Below are 18002 nucleotides of genomic sequence, written 5' to 3' on the forward strand. Positions count from 1 at the left end.
TTCGATTCCGGGGTTGCCATGCGACAGATGGATCGGTCTGCTAGCTCTTTTTTCTCGCGTCTACTGGTGTCGGTGTATAATTTGCTGAGGAAGGGGGGGGGGAGGGGGGCATGATTCTCTTCAGATTCAGGTTCGGGTAGGTACACCACGGCGGCGTTTTCACCACCTGCCATCCGGGACAACATCGTGGACCTCCCTTCTCCCCCCTTGCCCCCGCCGGGCCCCCACCCCATATGATCGGTCTCACTTACTCTACTATACGATACTACACTCTAGTATAGTTTTGGGTTTCTCGAGGGTTTGGAGTCAGTATGTAGGAGCACACAAAACGAGAGGAAATGGAGATTTCATATACCTACGTTGAGGACCACTACTATACTCACTACATACGGTACCATTCATCCATACTTAGCATTCTGTCAATCCAAAACCGTGTTTGCACTCTGCTATACCTGCAACCAGCAACCAGTTTTCTTTCCGTGTGGAACCTGTCTCATGATCGCGCGGGCTCCGGAACGATGGAAAACTCACTACCTACATGTACGGGTCATGGATTGCTTGTTAGAAGGCCTACGCAACCGGCGATAGTTAACTACGGTCCTACTCTGGACATGGATGATGGCGTTCAAAAATTCATCGGGAACAAGTATCTACGGCGAATGTCCTCGTGCTATCATAGTACGGCCTGTCACTTTGCCACTGTGGCCGGGGGTGGTGCTCGTGGTTGTGGTGGTTGTGGTGGTGGTTGTACGCACAGCTGGTATGGGAACGAAACACACAACCCCTCCTCCCCCTCCAGGTCCGTCACCGTTACCGTCACCACTGTGCACTCGACTGACTGACTGACTGACCGTCTCCATCCGCCCGGGACCCTGAATCTTCAATCCCCTAGGTATCATACCAAGTGGTACCGATATGTAACAAGCTGCACGCCGACAAACTGTTTCGTCTACCTACTCTATGTACCGGCATCCATCCGATTGGGTCTGTCAGAAGTACGTAGATATGTCAGGTATGTAGGTACGGTTCCAAGATGCAATCCTCGAAGCCATGTACCTACGCTGTACCCGAGTACCGTAGCTAAGGACCTGTCATAAGAGCCTGGCCTGGCACATGACACGAGCATGGCACGAGGGAGGAGGCAAGGACACGCCAATGAATATCGCCAATGAATATCCGTCATCCGAGCGAACCGACTATCGACCATCTACATACCTATATACCGGTGCTTTGCCTTCTCCTTCTCCTTCTCCTATGTATGTCGGGACGCTAAGAAGCCGATGGTGAAGAACAGCGTTCCGGCGCTCGGGTGGATACATACCTCATAGGTGGGGTGGGTACTTCCTTGAAGTCACTAGGTACATAGTTACTCCATCGAGCTGACGATCTCGTTAGAGTACTACCTATACCCAGTAACTAGTTGCCTACGTCGTCATGGCATGGTTCGAGTTCATTGGGAAAACCCTCACAGCATGACCCGACGATGCTATGTATGATACTACCAGTACACAGATCATAATGCGTCACTCTCCCTCCCCGTTCACATGACCTGCAATTGGCAACCAGGACTTGGTAGGATGTAGTGTCCACCCGCCAAGTAGACCTCACCTCGCCCCGGCGCCGCCGCCGCAGCAGCAGCAGCAAGACATATTCGGCGGCCAAGACCCGGTCCAGTCCAGTAGGTAGTCATGATCGCCCGCCCGAGCCGCACACGCACATATTCGCACGCCGAATCCGCCGGCGCGACTGACTCGCGAGGGTCTGACGTTGAAAGTGCACCCTTTTTTAACTCTTCGTACCTACTCTAGAGTGCGTATGATACAACCCCGGTCCCCGGTACGGTATGTACTCAGGTGTAAGGGTAAGTGCTGCCTCACCAGGTTTTCCCCCATACAACTTAGCGTTTTTCCCCCATACAGATTAGTCACAATCACTCACTCATTTCATTGTGTCTGGCTTAGTGCGCTCCTAATATAGACTAGTGCTCATAATTCGTAATGGTGGTGAGGCACCACTTATTGGCAGCTCCTGGTACATCATATCATAAGTGTAGTTTTCCCCTTCCCTTCCCTTCCCTTTCCTTTTTCCCTTTCTTTGTTTTTGGTTTCTTTCCTTTTACTCCGTGCGGCCATGCGTGCTCTAGGTACGGTAAGGTATGTAGGGAAGGGTAGAGTAGAGTAACGAGGGTTTTGACGATTCAACAGTACGCTATATACGGGCAAGATCATGAAAGGACCGTGCTGATATCATAGGTAGAGTACATACTCTACCGACAATCCCTCCCTTTCCCAGGTTCCTTCCTCCGTGTACTGTCGATGCGTATCAGACATCGGTGGATCAAGTGGTGACTCGTGAGCTTTTTCGGTTTTGCGGGAGGGGGGGAGGGGGGGAGATGGGGAGATGAGCGGGAGGAGGAGGAGTACCTATGGCTACTCTGGATATATAGAGTACAATACATCATATGTATCTCCGGAAGAGCGAAATCCGGGCTGGCTGGAAGTCTACTCTCCTCTACTATACTCTCATCTCCTCTAAGTACGGCACCGGTTTTCCGTGAGCGAGCGAGCGAGTGGCAGCAGCAGACTCCGAAGTGAGTGAGCGAGCGAGTGGCTCTATTCATAGGTAGACCGTAGTATGTAAAAGGGGATCTTGAATCTTGATCTGGTCCGTTGCCGGAGCCACTGCTACTGCTACTGCCAGGCTAGTGCTCAGCTACCCAGATACAGTAGCGGTGTCTCTCGATATGTACTAGTACTTCATACGGTATATTTGTTTGTGGCTTGCGATGGTCGGTCTGGAATGGGAAATATTGGGTTTGTTTTTACTTGCCTGTTTGTCATCTCTTCTTCAAGAACGTTTGGACTTTACACAAGCAAGTCGTTACTAGAGACAGAGACCGAGAACCGAACCGACCGCCGTTCCGCAGCAGACCTTGGACCGTCAGCAGCATCAGCAGCAGGTCTGTGGGGGGTGGTTGTCGACTGCGAGTGGCTCCCCGATCGTCCATTCTGACTGTACGCACGCACATAGGCATCTATGTTGAGCAAGGCAAAGCCTCAAGAGTCGACGCCGACGAATGGAAGGCCGTAGAGCGAAAGCCGAAAGACCGTGGAACACGAGTCTCTCCCTAAGACATCTTTCACCGGTCATTCACCCTTGGAGATGGCCATTGGGACCGGGACCGGGACGTATGTACAGTACTCTATTCTGTATGATGCATACGTGTGGAGGTAAGAGTACATACGGTACTTATCGCACCCATCTGCGCAGTCCCTACGGGGCGGCGACAAAACCAAACCATGGCCATGTCAAAGCCATTTAGTCCATGCCATTGGTACATACCCCCCGAGTCCCGAGTCGCACTTGCCTGTCCGTGTTTTGTGATCACCATCCTCCCGCCCTTCTTCGTCTTACTGCATCGAACTTCAAGACCGACCGGGCCGTCTCCCACGCGATTTATTGTTTTCTCGAATGCCGTGAGCACTGAGACCACCCCCCATGTCCGCCTTCGGGTGCGGGACTCGAACAAGTGATGCCAAGAAGCCGCTAAATCAATCGGCCCAAACCTCCTCCCCCCGTTCTCGGCCTTCTCCAGAGTCCATCTCCATCTCCAAGGCCACCACCGCCACCGCCATCGTCGTCGCAGCAGGTGCATACTCTAGATACATATAGCACCGACCGAGAAACACTCGTTCTATGTCTCTCTCGCTCCCACACGCAAACACTCGCACACTCCTCCGATCGGCCTCTCCTCGTCGCCGTGCGGAGTGTTCGTTTGTTTGTGACGAGATCGCCTGGCGAACAGGGTACCTAGCCGTCGTCGCGAATTGGCAGGGAAGCGAGAGCGAGAGCTAGAGTACTTGGTACTAGCAGGTACATGAGTGCTAGTTATGAGATTGAACATGCTCGAATCCGACTCCACCGTAGAGTTGCGCTCTGCAAAGCATACCGAGTACATAGTTACACGCTGGTGGTTAGAGTATAGTTGCGATAGTATGGGATGGCATGTAGAGCACTCTCCTCTGCATCCCGTACGGCACTCTACGTCCATACAGCATGTTGTGAGGACTTGCTTGCTTGGTGATTGTGCAGAGTCCTTACGTACCTACCGTACAGACTCACGCTACATCGACTCCTCCCTAAACGAGAGAAGAAATGGCTGGCTTCTTCATCTTCTTCCCGGCTGGTCGCTGCTAAGGACGTAGATGGTTACTAGCTGTTGCTCCTGTTGCTGCCCCTTTCTGCGCGAAGCTGCTAGTAAAACCCCCCCAGCAGCAGCAGCACCTCATCAACTGCCACCCCCCGCCCATCGCTCCACCACCACCCCCCCGTTTCCCAAAAGCGCATCTCCGATTCCCTTTTCTCGTCAGTTCTTGTGTTACTATACTTCTCTCGAGAGAGCGGGTTCGTTCGCCCCATCCCCTCCCTCCCTCCATCTCTCTTGCCCGTGTCTTGTCTCTTGCCCGTGTCTCTCCTTCCCTCCTCCTCCTCTTCACGCTTTTCTCTTCATACTACCCATCTCACCACCACCCACCACCCCCAAATCAATTCAACTCAACTCACAATCAAAATCCCTTTCATCCACTCGAAGCCTTTCGATCGCGACTGAAAGAAAGAGAAAGAGAAAGAACGACCCGCCGCCCCCGACATCCAATTGACTTTGCGTTGTCCTGCCCTTCATTTCTCTGGAACATACTGGTTGCGTTCGAGAAGCCTTCCACACTCATCCCACCCCTCGCTTTGCGAAAACAATTATAAAAAAAACAATAAAAAAAAGGTCAGCAGCCACTCATTGATTCTCCCGCTCCCGCCCAGTGCCAACCTTTTACCAGCCTGCCATCGCTCGCCTCCTTCACTGCTGCAACGACGACCCACCACCCAAATACCAACCCACACCACTCACCTTCGTTTCCACCCCCCACCGGCCAGCAATCATCGCCACTCCAGTGCGATAATTACATCAACTAATCTTCCATTCTCACGCATCTCGAACGCGATCCCGCAATTCTACACGTCTAAGGTGAGCCCATCTCATTCGTTTGTCTCCATCTGTTCTTTCTATCTGTCTCTCTCTCTCTCTCTTTTCTTTCCCTCCATCCCATCGTGCACGTCCGAGTTGCTTGCTACGCTTGCTCTTTTGGCACGCCTACTACTGCTACTACCGTTCTCTGTTGTGGAGGGAGATTTCGGCTGCACGGTCTACTCGCTTTGACGTCTGCGACCATCTCTTCTCATCGCGCTATACTGCAGTCGCGATGAGCCTCTGCTCTAGAGGATGATGATGATGGAGCATAGCAGGGGGGCAGGGCTGGAGCTGGAATCGCTCGCAATCATTAAAAACCACCACCGATGATGAGGTTGATGCTGTCTCTTGATGAGGGAATGCGGACTTAACGGTCGTGTTTTTTTGTCTGTTGCGCCCGACTAATCTGACCGATTGCCGCCCCCCTCCCAACGTCCGCCGAGAAAACTGATATACCCCTTGGCGGCCCCCGGCTCTGCTTTGTCTTCCTTTCATCCTTTCCAACCAACCCCCCCAGCCCCAGCCCGAAGTTTGTGCTGTGATTCGCGCGTCTTCGTCTCCAACACCGGTCGTTCTAACAAAAGAAATAGAATTTTAAACTACTACATCTCGAAACGATCGATCGGAGCTTGTTTCGTTCCGAACTCCCACCTTTTTACTAGCGAACTCGCCACATTCCTTCCGTGAAACCGTATCGTCACCAATTTCGAAAGAGACAAAAACCAACTACACGCCTCCAAGATGGGTTGCGGCATGAGCACAGAGGAGAAGGAGGGGAAGCTGCGCAATGAGCAGATTGAGAACACTCTCAAGAAGGATAGGATGATGCAGAGGAACGAGATCAAGATGCTTCTTCTCGGTAATTCCATCCGGATGTCCCCCATCGTCACTTGTTTCACGTGCTTATAAGCTGGGGAAATCATAGGTGCTGGAGAGTCTGGAAAGTCCACCATCCTCAAGCAGATGAAGCTCATCCACGAGGGCGGCTACAGCCGCGACGAGCGGGAATCCTTCAAGGAGATCATCTTCTCGAACACGGTGCAGTCCATGAGGGTCATCCTGGAGGCCATGGAATCGTTGGAGCTTCCTCTCGACGACAACCGCGGCGAGTACCACGTGCAGACCATCTTCATGCAACCCACACAGATCGAGGGTGACAGCCTGCCTCCGGAGGTTGGCAATGCCATCAGGTCGCTGTGGCAGGATCGTGGCGTTCAGCAGTGCTTCCAACGATCGAGGGAGTACCAGTTGAACGACTCGGCCAGATAGTGAGTGATGCTTATAACCATCACAGCATCTCGCGGAATGTGTAGCTAACCAACGGGGGGGGGGGATAGTTACTTCGATTCCATCGACCGCATCGCGCAACCCGATTACGTTCCCAGCGATCAGGATGTCTTGCGCTCCCGAGTCAAGACCACTGGTATCACCGAGACCACGTTCATCATCGGGGACCTGACGTACAGGATGTTCGATGTCGGTGGACAGCGTTCGGAGCGGAAGAAGTGGATCCACTGCTTCGAGAATGTCACCACGATTCTTTTCCTGGTTGCCATCTCCGAGTACGATCAGCTGCTCTTCGAGGACGAGACCGTCAACCGTATGCAGGAGGCGTTGACCCTGTTCGACTCCATCTGCAACTCGAGGTGGTTCATCAAGACCAGCATCATTCTGTTCCTCAACAAGATCGATCGATTTCGCGAGAAGCTGCCCGTCAGCCCGATGAAGAACTACTTCTCGGATTACGAGGGCGGTGAAGACTACACGGCGGCATGCGATTACATCTTGAACCGGTTCGTGTCGTTAAACCAGTCCGAGACGAAGCAGATCTACACGCACTTTACCTGTGCCACGGATACCACACAGATCAGATTCGTTATGGCGGCTGTTAATGGTTTGTTTCACGGCCTTCCCCAGACACTTTGCGACAACGGCTAACATGCTCTCAGACATCATCATACAAGAGAACCTGAGGCAATGCGGCTTAATATAATGACTTGCATTGACTGGCCACGGAAACGTATCGATTGTCCAGCCACAATGCGACCAAGACTCTTTCGCCGTTTTCACTTGTCCCCGTTTTCATGTTGTCATTCCACTGGTGTCTTTAGGTGTTGTCGCTGCTTGCACGTTTGCCTTTTTTATTTTTATTTTACCGACCGCGATGCCCTGGAGTCATTGGTATGTGCAGATGTGGAGACCACCAAGTACCCTTCCCTTTCGTTGCTTTTTCTTACCGCCGTTTCACACTTGTTCTTTTTTTATTCTTCTTTTCCTCTCTGGGCTCATGACATATACCTTCTTAAATCTACTTCTTTTCGCCCTTTTTGTTGCATGCAATACCAGTCGGTCGCTCCAGGTGTGTTATCTCTTCACACGTTGTGTTGCCGCCAACTGGACTCGCAAGAAGGGACATTTTCTTTTCAACTTTTGTATTTTTTTTTCTTCTCATCTCTTTTCGTTTGGGGGGTCTTCTTTCTTGCCTCGTTCACTGTTTTTTTTTCACTTTTTTTTTTCACTTTTTTTTCCTTTTCTCGAGCCAAAAAAGTATCTCGGATCTCAGCCGTATCTGCTATACAAAAACTCGGCTTTCTGTTTTTTCGCTCTTAACTTACCGTGTTTGCAATCGATATGGGATGTGATGGGATGTGTGGATGTGGTCGGCGGGGCGGACTGGGTGGGGATGGGATGGGATGGGGATGGGATGGAATGGAATGGTGTTGGGATTGGTGGATGGATGGGATGGATGGGGTCCTTTGTTTTTCTACTATGCTGCCGTTTTACCTATTGCAAAGTCAAGTCAAGCCAACAACTCAAAGTCAAGTCAAGTTAAGTCAAGTGAATCATAACTTATACGTAGAGTGTGTCTGTATGTTCTCTGGAAGCTCAGAGGTCGCGATTGGCAAAAAGCAAGTTCCTGTGCATATAGAAAGTATCTACCGTGTTTCGAATGTGTGTGTGTGGGTTGCATCGTGGAATGGCTTGAGCAATAAGGGCCCCCATCGTTTACCGTAGGTACCGGGATTACAAATCAGGGGTGCTTGGGGTGGTGGTGGTGGTGTCGGGGTGGTGTTGGGGTGTGTGGTGGCGGCGCTGGTGGCGAAGCGGAACTCCGATGTGGAGGGGGACGGGGGACGGGGGGGACGGGGGGAACGGGGGAGCGGTAGCGAGATGAATGTTGAAACCACATGCAGCTATGTATGCTCAAGCCGGCGCGGCGGCGGCGGCGGAGGGAGGTGAGCCGACTCCAAACTTGACTCGCTTATCGTCCAGACTGGGGGGCAGGGGGGCACGGGGGGCGCGCTTGGGCGGGTTATGTAGGTGTGAAGGCGGCACGGCGCGGCTAGGATGTGGCGGGGGTGAGTGATGAGAGGTGGAGAACTGCCTGACTCCCGACGAGATGGAAGTGGAAGTGGAAGTGACGCTTCGGACTCGGCAATCCCCCCAGGTGGGTGGGCAGTTAGGAGGGAAGTGCAGAACCCGGCGGGGACGGAGGGAAAGGAAGCCAGTTCACGTAGCCGCAGGCAGAGGTTCCCAGGGTCCAGACAGCCGTCGTGGGCGTCGCTGCTGCTGTCAAGACGGCGACGGCGGATCGATCGAGAAGTACACATGGTACGGTCCTCGGTACGTTCATCGGCATCCCAAGACCACAACGTGAATCCCGACAGTCACCTATCAGTCCCATGGAAAGCACAACCTCAGGAACTATTGCCGAGCCCCTCCCGGGTCTCGGGACGATCCGAGATCATGCATCTCCACCTCCACTGTGGAGTAGAATGGCGTGGAGTGGAGTAAAATGCGCACCCGTAACCCCGTCGGGTGAAATTATACAACGGCATTGATTCATTCATGACCGCACCAGCGCACCCGGGATAATCAATCAAACAAAAAAAAAACAATGCCTACCTAGAAAATGGTCCCGCCAGCGGCTAGCTCCACAAGATAAGACAAGACAAGAAGATTAAAAGGTTTTAAAAAAAAAGCTGGAAGGGATGTAACACTCGGTTCGGCCGGCCTCGGCCACGACGTCAGAACGTACCACTACAACCGGAAAGATTTCCGAAGTGCTGGACAGGACCGGCCGAGACCACGGTTTGCCCGCCTGCAGTTACTATAGATAGCTCCCTACCCGAGTGCTGGGAGACTTCGAAACCTAAGTTCGGAAAACTTTCCGAATCTCCAGTCTCTGGCCTCAATGTTTCTCCGACTCATGCATCATCTCACCTCTCTGACATGTGAAACGTCCGCCGTCCTTCCGCGTTCTTGGTTCTTGGTCCATGACCGTGATGGACCGTGATGGACCGAGCCGCTGCCGTATCGCCCTGTGGAGGGGCAGGCTGGACTGGACTGGACCGGACTAAATTGGACCGGCCTGGACTGGACTGGACTGGACTGGAGTGCTATTCGGACTGTGGCGAGTGGCGAGTGGTGGGAGAGCACGGTCACTCAGAGCAAAGGAGGAGGAGGAGGAGGAGGATGTGCCTTGGAACGACCACATCCGCGCCCCCAACCGGCCGAATGCGATATGATGATGTACCACCTCATCCAGACAAATACTCTACCTACCTCTCCACACCCCCACGTTGTGCTACGCGGTTGCGTAGTGCAGCGGTTAGCACGTGAGATTTTGACGACGATGGCCTGCCCGTTTTGCCCGGTTACCGGGCAAACCGGGCAGGCTACGACAGAGCTTCTCGAGTCCTGAGTTCGAATCTCGGCGCGACCTTTTTTTGTTTTTGGGTTTGGGTTCTTCTGGGGAGAAGGGGAGGGGGGAGGGGGACGAGTGGTGGGGGTGAAGAGGGTGAAGGGGAGTGCTTAGCGCAACAACAACAACGTGGTCAAGATCTGCATCGCGAAGGGATGGGTGACTTGGTATGGAAGGATGGAAGGATGGAGGGAAGGAAGGAGAAGCGAGATCTGATATCGCCCCGCGAACTCCTACGACCAATATATCAGCCTCCCCAGGGCTGGATCGATGTGCGCGCTCCACTCCACTCCACTCCACTCCATCCTCCCTACCATACCGTACTGTTCCGTATCTACCGTACCTATCACTCTGCTCGCGCACACAGACACATCGGTGCGTACATCCTTAGGTAAGTCCACGGTTCGGTACATCTATCTCTCCACCTATCCATCCACCTACCCACCTATCCAAGCATCTACCCACCCACCAACCTACCCCACAGTGCACACAATCCACACAACCACTCTATCCGCGCGTCAACCTCCCGATACCGGCGGTGTAAGTATAAACTGCTATATCGGCAGACCACTATCCATCCATCCATCCACTCATCCATCTCCATCCGGTCTCGTCTCTTCTCGTCTCTAGTTTGCATACCCATCTCTCCTCATGGCCGTTCCAGTTCGTAACTCCCCACCACGACGGACACAGGTACAAACACGAGTAGGTATCCGATCGATCAATTGCTCGACTGCATTCCTCTTACCAACAACTACCTCACTAACCAAAAACCAAAAACCTCACAAGCTAAAAAAACAAAAAAGCACGACAAAAGCAAAAAAGCCACCATCCGGTACCAATTGCAGCCCACACATACCGGTATTCCACATTCCCCATTCTAAAGCGCATGCACAGCCAAAGTATAAAAGTATAAAAAAACACACACGCATACTCTACACAAACAGCGAATACTTGGTATATGTATAACCAGCCCGATCGATCGGTCGGAATCATGATCATGATCGAGTGTGGGGGAGAATGAGGGAGTGAGAAGTGGACGGGATAAGACCAGCACACAGCGCAGCACGGATAATAATACTATTACTACTTCCTAGTCAAAGTGGTGGTGATGGTGGTGGTGATTAAGAGGTGAGGTGAGGTGAGGTGTTGCGTGCCATGACATGAAGAAGCAGATACACACACAAGACGCGCGAGTAACAGAACAAAGAGCACCCAACCCAACCAACCAACAAAGCGGAGCTGTGCGAAGAGAAAGAAGAAGAAAAGAAGAAAAAAAGGAGAATCAGAAAAACAACAAATGAAAGAACCCCATTGATCCCCACCGTCTATGCTCCCAGAAGAAAGAGAAAGGAAAGAAAAAAAGATAGAGTAGAAAAGTAAAACCAAATATTCGCAGCGCAAAGATCCAAGATCCAAAAGTCAATCGCAGTAACAAACAGCATGCAAATAAAAAAACGCCCACCCTTCAATCGAATCGCCAAACAAACAGCCCTGTGTCCTCCTCCTCCTCCATCCATATATGCTTCCCGTCTCCCGTCCGCGGATTACACCCGACAATCCTTCAAGTCCCTGACCACGATAGCAACGCTGGCGCGCTTTGCCGCCTCGGCGACAAGGCTCATGTCGTTCCTCAGCCGGTCCTCGTAGCTGCCGCCATTGTCGTCGACCCAGCCGGGGATCGACTTGGGTATCGACCCGCGACGCGAATGTGTGGTTGGCGTCGGGTTTGGCGGGACGAGCGAGGACTCATTCGTCGGCGCGGATGCGGAAGGTGTAGGCATTGTGTTTGTTTTTGTGATTGTGTGTGTGTGTGTGTGTGTGTGTGTGCGTGTCGGAAGTGTTTTATTTCCGGGGGGCCGATACGTGGATCGTAGGATGGGTTCCGTTGAGAATGTGCGGGTTACGAGTTGCGAGAGGTGGCAAGAGCTTTGAGGCGATGGGATGAGGAAGATGAGGAAGAAGCGGAAGAAGAAGAAGAAGAAGCGCCGAGCGCCGGGGAAAGGTGTAATAATATTATCGGAAGGCCACCCCTTCGGGTAGGTGCAAGACAGAGGGTTAACGGCCAAGCTTTGCTCTATCAAGCTCTTCAGTCGGAGTCAGGAGCGCGAGGTATTTTTTTTCTTTTTTCGTCTTCTTTTTTTTTTCTTCGCGCTTCCACCCTAGAGTAGAGTAGATGGGTGTATTGTTTTGGGGGGTTCCGGCAGAATGGTAACTTCCAGCTGCGGGAGCGTGGGCGGTTTGGCTGGCTCTGGCTGTGCGAGCAGTTGTTGACTGACAGCTTGTTGCAAGGATCGGAGGCAGCAAGTACAGTAGCGGGTAACGGGACGGGCGAAGAGGCGTGAGCGTGATGGGGGCAGTGGGCGGGAGGGCGGGAGGACGAGTTTCGGCGAGCTGGACGGACCGAGATGTTTTCAGCCTGACGTGTTTTCGGAGGAGATGGTGGGCGGAGGGCAGGGTAGGTGGGTGCTGATGGGCAGTGTCAGGGCACTTATGGGGGAGGAGGAGCAGGAAGAGGAGGAATGGAGGTTGGGGAGGGAGGGCGGGCACAGATATAAAGCTATATGGATGGGGCCTCGAGCGCGAACGGGAAGCTCTTTGAGGCAGAGGGCAAGCAAGCAAGAGCGGCTTGTGGGGGGATGGAAGGGAAGAGGTGTGTGTGCGAGTGTCAGTGGGAAATGGGTGGGTGGGTGGGATGAGTTGACTATGGGATTTGATTATGGACGGGCCTGGGGTGGGTGGGGGGAGGGGGAGGGAGAGGCCGTGGGGAGATGTGAGTTTGCTTGTGCTCTGCTTCCTGCTACACAACTAGCTTGGAAGCCGTCGGTAAGCTTAGGGTTGGGATTGCCCGTTCGCCCTTTGTGCTCGTCGGAATCTCGAGTTGGGGAAGCTTCGATCCAGCACATTCCCCACCCGAGCTGGTGGAGCTTTGATCCAGCACATTCCCCACCCTTCACAGCTGGCACCGCGTGGCATGGCCGGACGGACGGACGCGGACATATGCGGGAATGCAGGGAGTGAGGACGGGAAGGGCTACCTATCTGCTGCTGCTGCTGGCTGAATATCCGCGGCCGGAGCAGATATGTATCAGACTTCAGTGGGGAGCGCGAGATAACCCATGGCCGCCGACTATCTACCTGGTCCAGCAGCGTCGAGCTCGCGGTTGAGAGCTATCAATCGACGCGAACATGTGGCCTTCGAGCTGGTGGTCGAGAGCTATCATGGTGGGCGAGTAGGTATCAATTGACGCGAGCATGTGGCCTTTGAGCTTATCACGGAAGGATGGGGCTTCTTTCCGGTCAATATCTCGGCAGATGGTGGATGGCCGGGAACGAGCGGGCCTGGAGAATGAGGTGAGTGAGGTGAGCGAACCAGTGAACGAGTCACCGGAGCACAAAGACAGCAAGCTGAGCAATGTAGGTAGGCAAGTAGAGTACTCAGGTATGTACTCAATGTATGTAGGCGATATCCTTCCATCCTTCCGTCGTCCATTCATTCGTTCATTGATCCATTCATCTACCCCAGTCCCCGTCTTACGTCGTCGTGTTCCGGCTGCATGCTACTTGCCGGCGGATGGTATGGGAACGAAGCTGTGGGGGATTCCAAGCCAACCACCAATTAACCATCACGAAGTTGCTGCACTACCAACACAACAACAATGTCTCTCAGCAAGCAACAATAGCAGCAGCAACGGAAACGGAAACGGAAACAGCGACAACAGCTCACCCCCAACGCTGCCGCCACCACCGCCTCGTTGACAACGAAACGGGACGAGACAAGCCGAACGGAAACGAACGAGAAGAAGAAAAAGTCTGCAAGCGAAGCACATGTCGAGCTTCCTCGTTCGCCAGTACTCGACTCACAAGCAAGCATTGGCCCTGCTTCTCCAGCACCGTATCCCTTCTGTCACAGTCAGACTTCATCAATCGCACAGTTCAGCTCCTTCATCCATCCGTTCAATCAAAACAGCCCGGCGCCAACCCTCGGACCCGACAAACGCCGTGTGGGATGAGCCGCGACGGACACCGGAATGAAAGGATCATAGAAAAAAGAAAAAAGCAACACGAGAAGGAAACACAACATGGTCTGCTCATCTAAGTGATCGTCGTCAGCGGCAGCGGCAGCCATCGCCACCGTCCATGATTCGCCGACGATCCAGGAACAACAGCAATATCAACCGGTAGCAACACAATAACAACGCCAACAGCAGCAACAACAACAGCAACAAAACAACACGGTAAACGACAGCATGTACCCGTCGCATCTTTCTCCTCCGCCCCGCAACCAGCAAAGAGCAGCCCTGAGTTATATGTAACAACCACGTTCCCCCACGACTGGGGGAGTGGGGGGAGGGGTGGGGGAGGGGTGGAAAGGCATGTTCCCGGATGCAACACCAGATCGCAGGGTGAAAAGAAAAAATATATATCCCTCTTGCTTCACATCCCATCACATCGCATCCCACCCATGTCCATCATGTGTGGGGAAGTAGCCGAAGGGGCAAAGGAACAATCGAATGCAAGCCGGCGGCCGCCGGAGAACAACCGGAAAAAGAGATAGAGAGAGAAAAACAAAATGCTTCCCTCCCTCCCCCAGACACATCGCCACCCCCTGCGAGCCGAGATCGATCTTTGCCGATACCAATCTAGTTGCCGGACTTGCGCCTGTGCCTGTGCCTGTAACGTTCTGGAACATTCTCCACCTTCCACCTTCCCACGCCCCCCACACCACACACCATCGGTCGGATTATCCACATGCCAAACACACTTGATACTTGTGTCTTAGTTAGGGCAAACGCATGAAATCAGATTCAGATCCTCCCTCCCTCCGGACAAGTCGGCCCTCGCGCCCAAGGGAATCCGGCACAGCACAGCACAGCACATGCGGAGGACAGCAGCAGCAGCAGCATGGATCTCCACGGCCGTATCGAAGAAGAAGAGCCAGATCTCACCTACCCACCTACCTACCCTGTCGTCCACAACCCAGGATGCTTGCTGCTTGGTGCCTGATGCGAACATGTAGAGTACCTATGATGATGTGCAAGCAGCGACCCGGGACGCGGGTATGGATGTGCACGCGACACGAAATGAGGTGCGTAAGGTACCTAGGACCTAGGTACATACATACGCCTGCAATGAACATTGAAAAATTGTTACCGGTATTGCGGATACCAAGGAGGTACCTACTTGGCGCATCAGGATCGAAGCCGACCAGAGCGAGTATGTACGGTATGCGTGAGAGTGGAGGGAGGGTCGAGTTCTCACGTTCATGCATATGGACGGACGAAATCTCGATTCTCCATGCACGGCCGGCGGCGGCGGCGGCGGCGGCGGGAAAGTAGTAACCGTCGGTGCCCGTCGATATGCAGATGTACCTAGAGATGTAATGGTAACCGAGTGCTCCCTTGAGACTCTGGGATGGGACGGTTTGTTGTGCACCTGATGCAGTTGTGTGTGATTGACCATGGCATACCCATTCATGGAGTATCACGCGGCCGATAATCCCCAGAAATGGGATGTTCAATTTCTCAATCTCTCAATCATCCGTCTGGTAGCATACATAGCCCGCAGGGTGCTTACTAGGTATACCACTCGTATCTGATCCTCGGGAGTTGGTGATTTATCTATGCTAACCGTCGTCCCTAAGCACACGCACCGTCGCTCGACCAACCAACCTGAAGCGTTGCAACTAACGCTAAGTACTAAATGTGCGCCTATCTGCCCGAATCTGCATCAAAAGCCTCGCTAGCTCAATCGGTAGAGCGTAAGACTCTTAATCTTAAGGCTGCGGGTTCGACCCCCGCGTGGGGCTATCTTCTTTTGTTTTTTGTCACTTTTGTAGTTTTTGTGTTCGTGGAGTCTGGAGTTTCGACGGACATGAGTTTTTAGTTTGGCTGGTCGCTGTCGCGACTCACGATGCTCAGACTACGTGTGTGCGGAAGGGAGGAATGGGGGAGGGTCGAGACTGGGGAGTATTCAGATTCCGTGCCCTCCGCTCTTCACCAGGAGTCGGAGTGCTGGAGTGGTGGTTAAGACGGTGGCTAAGACGGTGGTTGATCTTGGAATCTTGGATTCCAAGTTCCAACTCACGCTCAATAGCTACTTCAATAGCTACTCAGGCTTCTGGTCCTGTTCTTGGATTCCAAGTTCGAACTCACGCTCGATAGCTACTTCAATAGCTAGGTACTCGGTACTAGTATTAAAAACAAAAACCGTTCGAGTTCGAGAATCGATAGAGCTTGCCCTCTCCATTCAGTCTCGTCGACCAGTCTCGTCAACTGATCCTCCCGCGACTGCCACTGCCAGTTTGACTTCTGGCTTCCGGTCTTTGCCCTTCTCTCAATCCAGAGTCGGAGTGGTGGTCGGGACGGTGATTGATCTTGGAATATTGGATTTCAAGTTCCAAGTCACGCTCAATAGTTACTTGAATGGCTACTCAGTTAGTTATACCAGTGCGAACGAAACCCGTTCGAGTTCGAGAATCGATAGAGCTTGCCCTCTCTATTCAGTCTCGTCAACCAGTCACCCTCCCCATTCAGTCACCCTCCCTATTCAGTGTCGTTAACCAATCCTCCCGCCACTGCCACTGCCAGTCCGGCTTCCTGTCTTGTTCCGTTCCGGCTCAGATTCGGATGTGTGAGTGTTTGTTCTCAACCGTCAGGCATGTGGAGTCTCGACTGACATAAATCTCTTGGTTTTTGTTGGTCGCTGTCACGACTCAGGTTGCTCAGACCCCGTGTGTGCGCGGAAGGGAGGAGGGTCGGGGATTGAGAGTATCCGGATTCTGTGGGTGTTCTTCTCTCCAACCCGAGTAGTGGAGTGGTGGCAGAGACGGTGGTTGATCTTGGAATCTTGGATTTTAAGTTCTGGCTCACACTCAATAGATACTTGAATGGCTACTCAGTTAGTTATGGGTAGTAGTGCGAACGGAAAACCGTTTGTGTTCGAGAATCGATAGAGCTTGCCATCTCCATTCAATCTCGTCCACCAGTAACCCTCCCCGTTCAGTCATCCTCTCCATTCAGTCTCTTCCACCAGTCCTCCCGCCACTGCCACTGCCACTGCTAGTCCGGCTTCTGGCCTTATTTCGCTCCGGTTCGGATATGTGTTCTCGACCGTCGGGCATACACAATGCACATTGGGCTGTAATATATGTACAAGTTCTATACATACATAGGATCACAGCCAACGTCGAAGCCCGAGAGGATGCCTTCGTGAATATCTTCTCTCCGTGGAATTCCAGCGGGCTTGGATGGACGAGGGCGGTATGTATGTATGATATGTAGGATATCAAAGACCAGCCCATAATGTGGACGGAAGCTGGGGGACCTGGGCGAGGATCCGAGTAGACGGTGGAGCAGCAAGCCATTCCTAGTATCATACTGACGGCTGCGAAACGATCGGGGCTATGAATGAAGATACACTTGGGCCTCCTACCTACCTATGCCAGACTGTCAGGACAAAATGGTACCCACATCGGAAAGAGAACTCACTACAGTAGTACCATCGGGCGTGCACTGAACTTCGGATCTTGTCGACAAGTTAATATGGGGATTGAAGCGTATTCCTAGGCTACTTGGAACAGGAAACTTTGTAATCCTCCAAGTCCTCTCCTCCCTCATTCTTGGCTTTATGTAGCTTCATCCCACATGTTGGGCTGGTCCAGACTCCAGAGCTGGCTTAGAAACGGCCGTTTTTGCTGTTCCAAAGCAACTGATCGGGCCGCCTCGTCTCCGCAGTATCATACATACCCCTCTCTTTCCCACCTCGTGGTACTCGTCACTGCCGCACTGTGACGGGAGTTCAGTCCAGCACGTGCTGCAAAGGATTCGATACCGCTTCTCGAACGACCCGGTAGTTTACCTGGCCAATTGACTTTACCTCAGTACTCCTCCGATCCTTGCTTTTTCTCACCCACAAAGTGAAATGCGTCATTCGGAACTCATTCGGAACAGGCGTCCGATCTGCACCTTTATCTTTATTCATCGACTGCACCCTACCTGCCATGCCATGTCATGCTATGCAATCTGCCGGACAGCCCGGGGCGGGGGCGAGGTGGCAGATGCGGTAGGCCGGCCGACATTGTTTGTCACTCACCCTCGATGTTGAATTTCATCCTACATATTCGCGGGGATGCGCATTTGACTCGTCCATGTGTATACATATAGGGTTGAGGGCTCCGCATCACTCTATCGAAGTTAGAGTTTAGTTGGGTTCGTTTGCGAGATGCGGAGACACCTTACTCTATGTACCTAGCATGGGGCGGAAATTACCGGCT

At 52.8% G+C, this 18002-nt stretch overlaps 4 protein-coding genes and 2 non-coding genes across 6 annotated transcripts; 4 read left to right on the forward strand and 2 right to left on the reverse strand.

Moving 5' to 3' along the window:
- Positions 1-5641: 5641 nt before the first annotated feature.
- On the forward strand, positions 5642-7102 carry BZA05DRAFT_270573 (guanine nucleotide binding protein, alpha subunit). The gene is made up of 4 exons (XM_051480228.1): positions 5642-5882; positions 5949-6291; positions 6361-6917; positions 6973-7102. The coding sequence occupies exons 1-4, from the start codon at positions 5765-5767 to the stop codon at positions 7014-7016; spliced, it is 1062 nt and encodes a 353-aa protein (XP_051340361.1). The 5' UTR covers positions 5642-5764; the 3' UTR covers positions 7017-7102.
- Positions 7103-7943, forward strand: BZA05DRAFT_270541 (uncharacterized protein). The gene has a single exon (XM_051480227.1). It carries the CDS (start codon positions 7188-7190, stop codon positions 7854-7856), a length of 669 nt encoding a protein of 222 aa, XP_051340362.1. The 5' UTR covers positions 7103-7187; the 3' UTR covers positions 7857-7943.
- Positions 7944-9617: 1674 nt separating this feature from the next.
- On the forward strand, positions 9618-9749 carry BZA05DRAFT_t131. The gene has a single exon. It is a non-coding gene; the product is annotated as a tRNA-Gln (tRNA).
- A 1254-nt stretch (positions 9750-11003) lies between these two features.
- BZA05DRAFT_270618 (uncharacterized protein) lies at positions 11004-11649 on the reverse strand. The gene has a single exon (XM_051480229.1). It carries the CDS (start codon positions 11510-11512, stop codon positions 11276-11278), a length of 237 nt encoding a protein of 78 aa, XP_051340363.1. The 5' UTR covers positions 11513-11649; the 3' UTR covers positions 11004-11275.
- An 830-nt stretch (positions 11650-12479) lies between these two features.
- Positions 12480-13394, reverse strand: BZA05DRAFT_394831 (uncharacterized protein). The gene is made up of 2 exons (XM_051483365.1): positions 13010-13394; positions 12480-12960 (listed from the first exon to the last, which is right to left on the reverse strand). Exons 1-2 carry the CDS (start codon positions 13218-13220, stop codon positions 12902-12904), a joined length of 270 nt encoding a protein of 89 aa, XP_051340364.1. The 5' UTR covers positions 13221-13394; the 3' UTR covers positions 12480-12901.
- A 2069-nt stretch (positions 13395-15463) lies between these two features.
- On the forward strand, positions 15464-15536 carry BZA05DRAFT_t132. The gene has a single exon. It is a non-coding gene; the product is annotated as a tRNA-Lys (tRNA).
- Positions 15537-18002: the final 2466 nt, after the last annotated feature.

This window comes from Tricharina praecox (assembly GCF_024521635.1).
Source record: "Tricharina praecox strain CBS 144465 chromosome Unknown BZA05scaffold_9, whole genome shotgun sequence".
Taxonomy (NCBI): domain Eukaryota; kingdom Fungi; phylum Ascomycota; class Pezizomycetes; order Pezizales; family Pyronemataceae; genus Tricharina; species Tricharina praecox.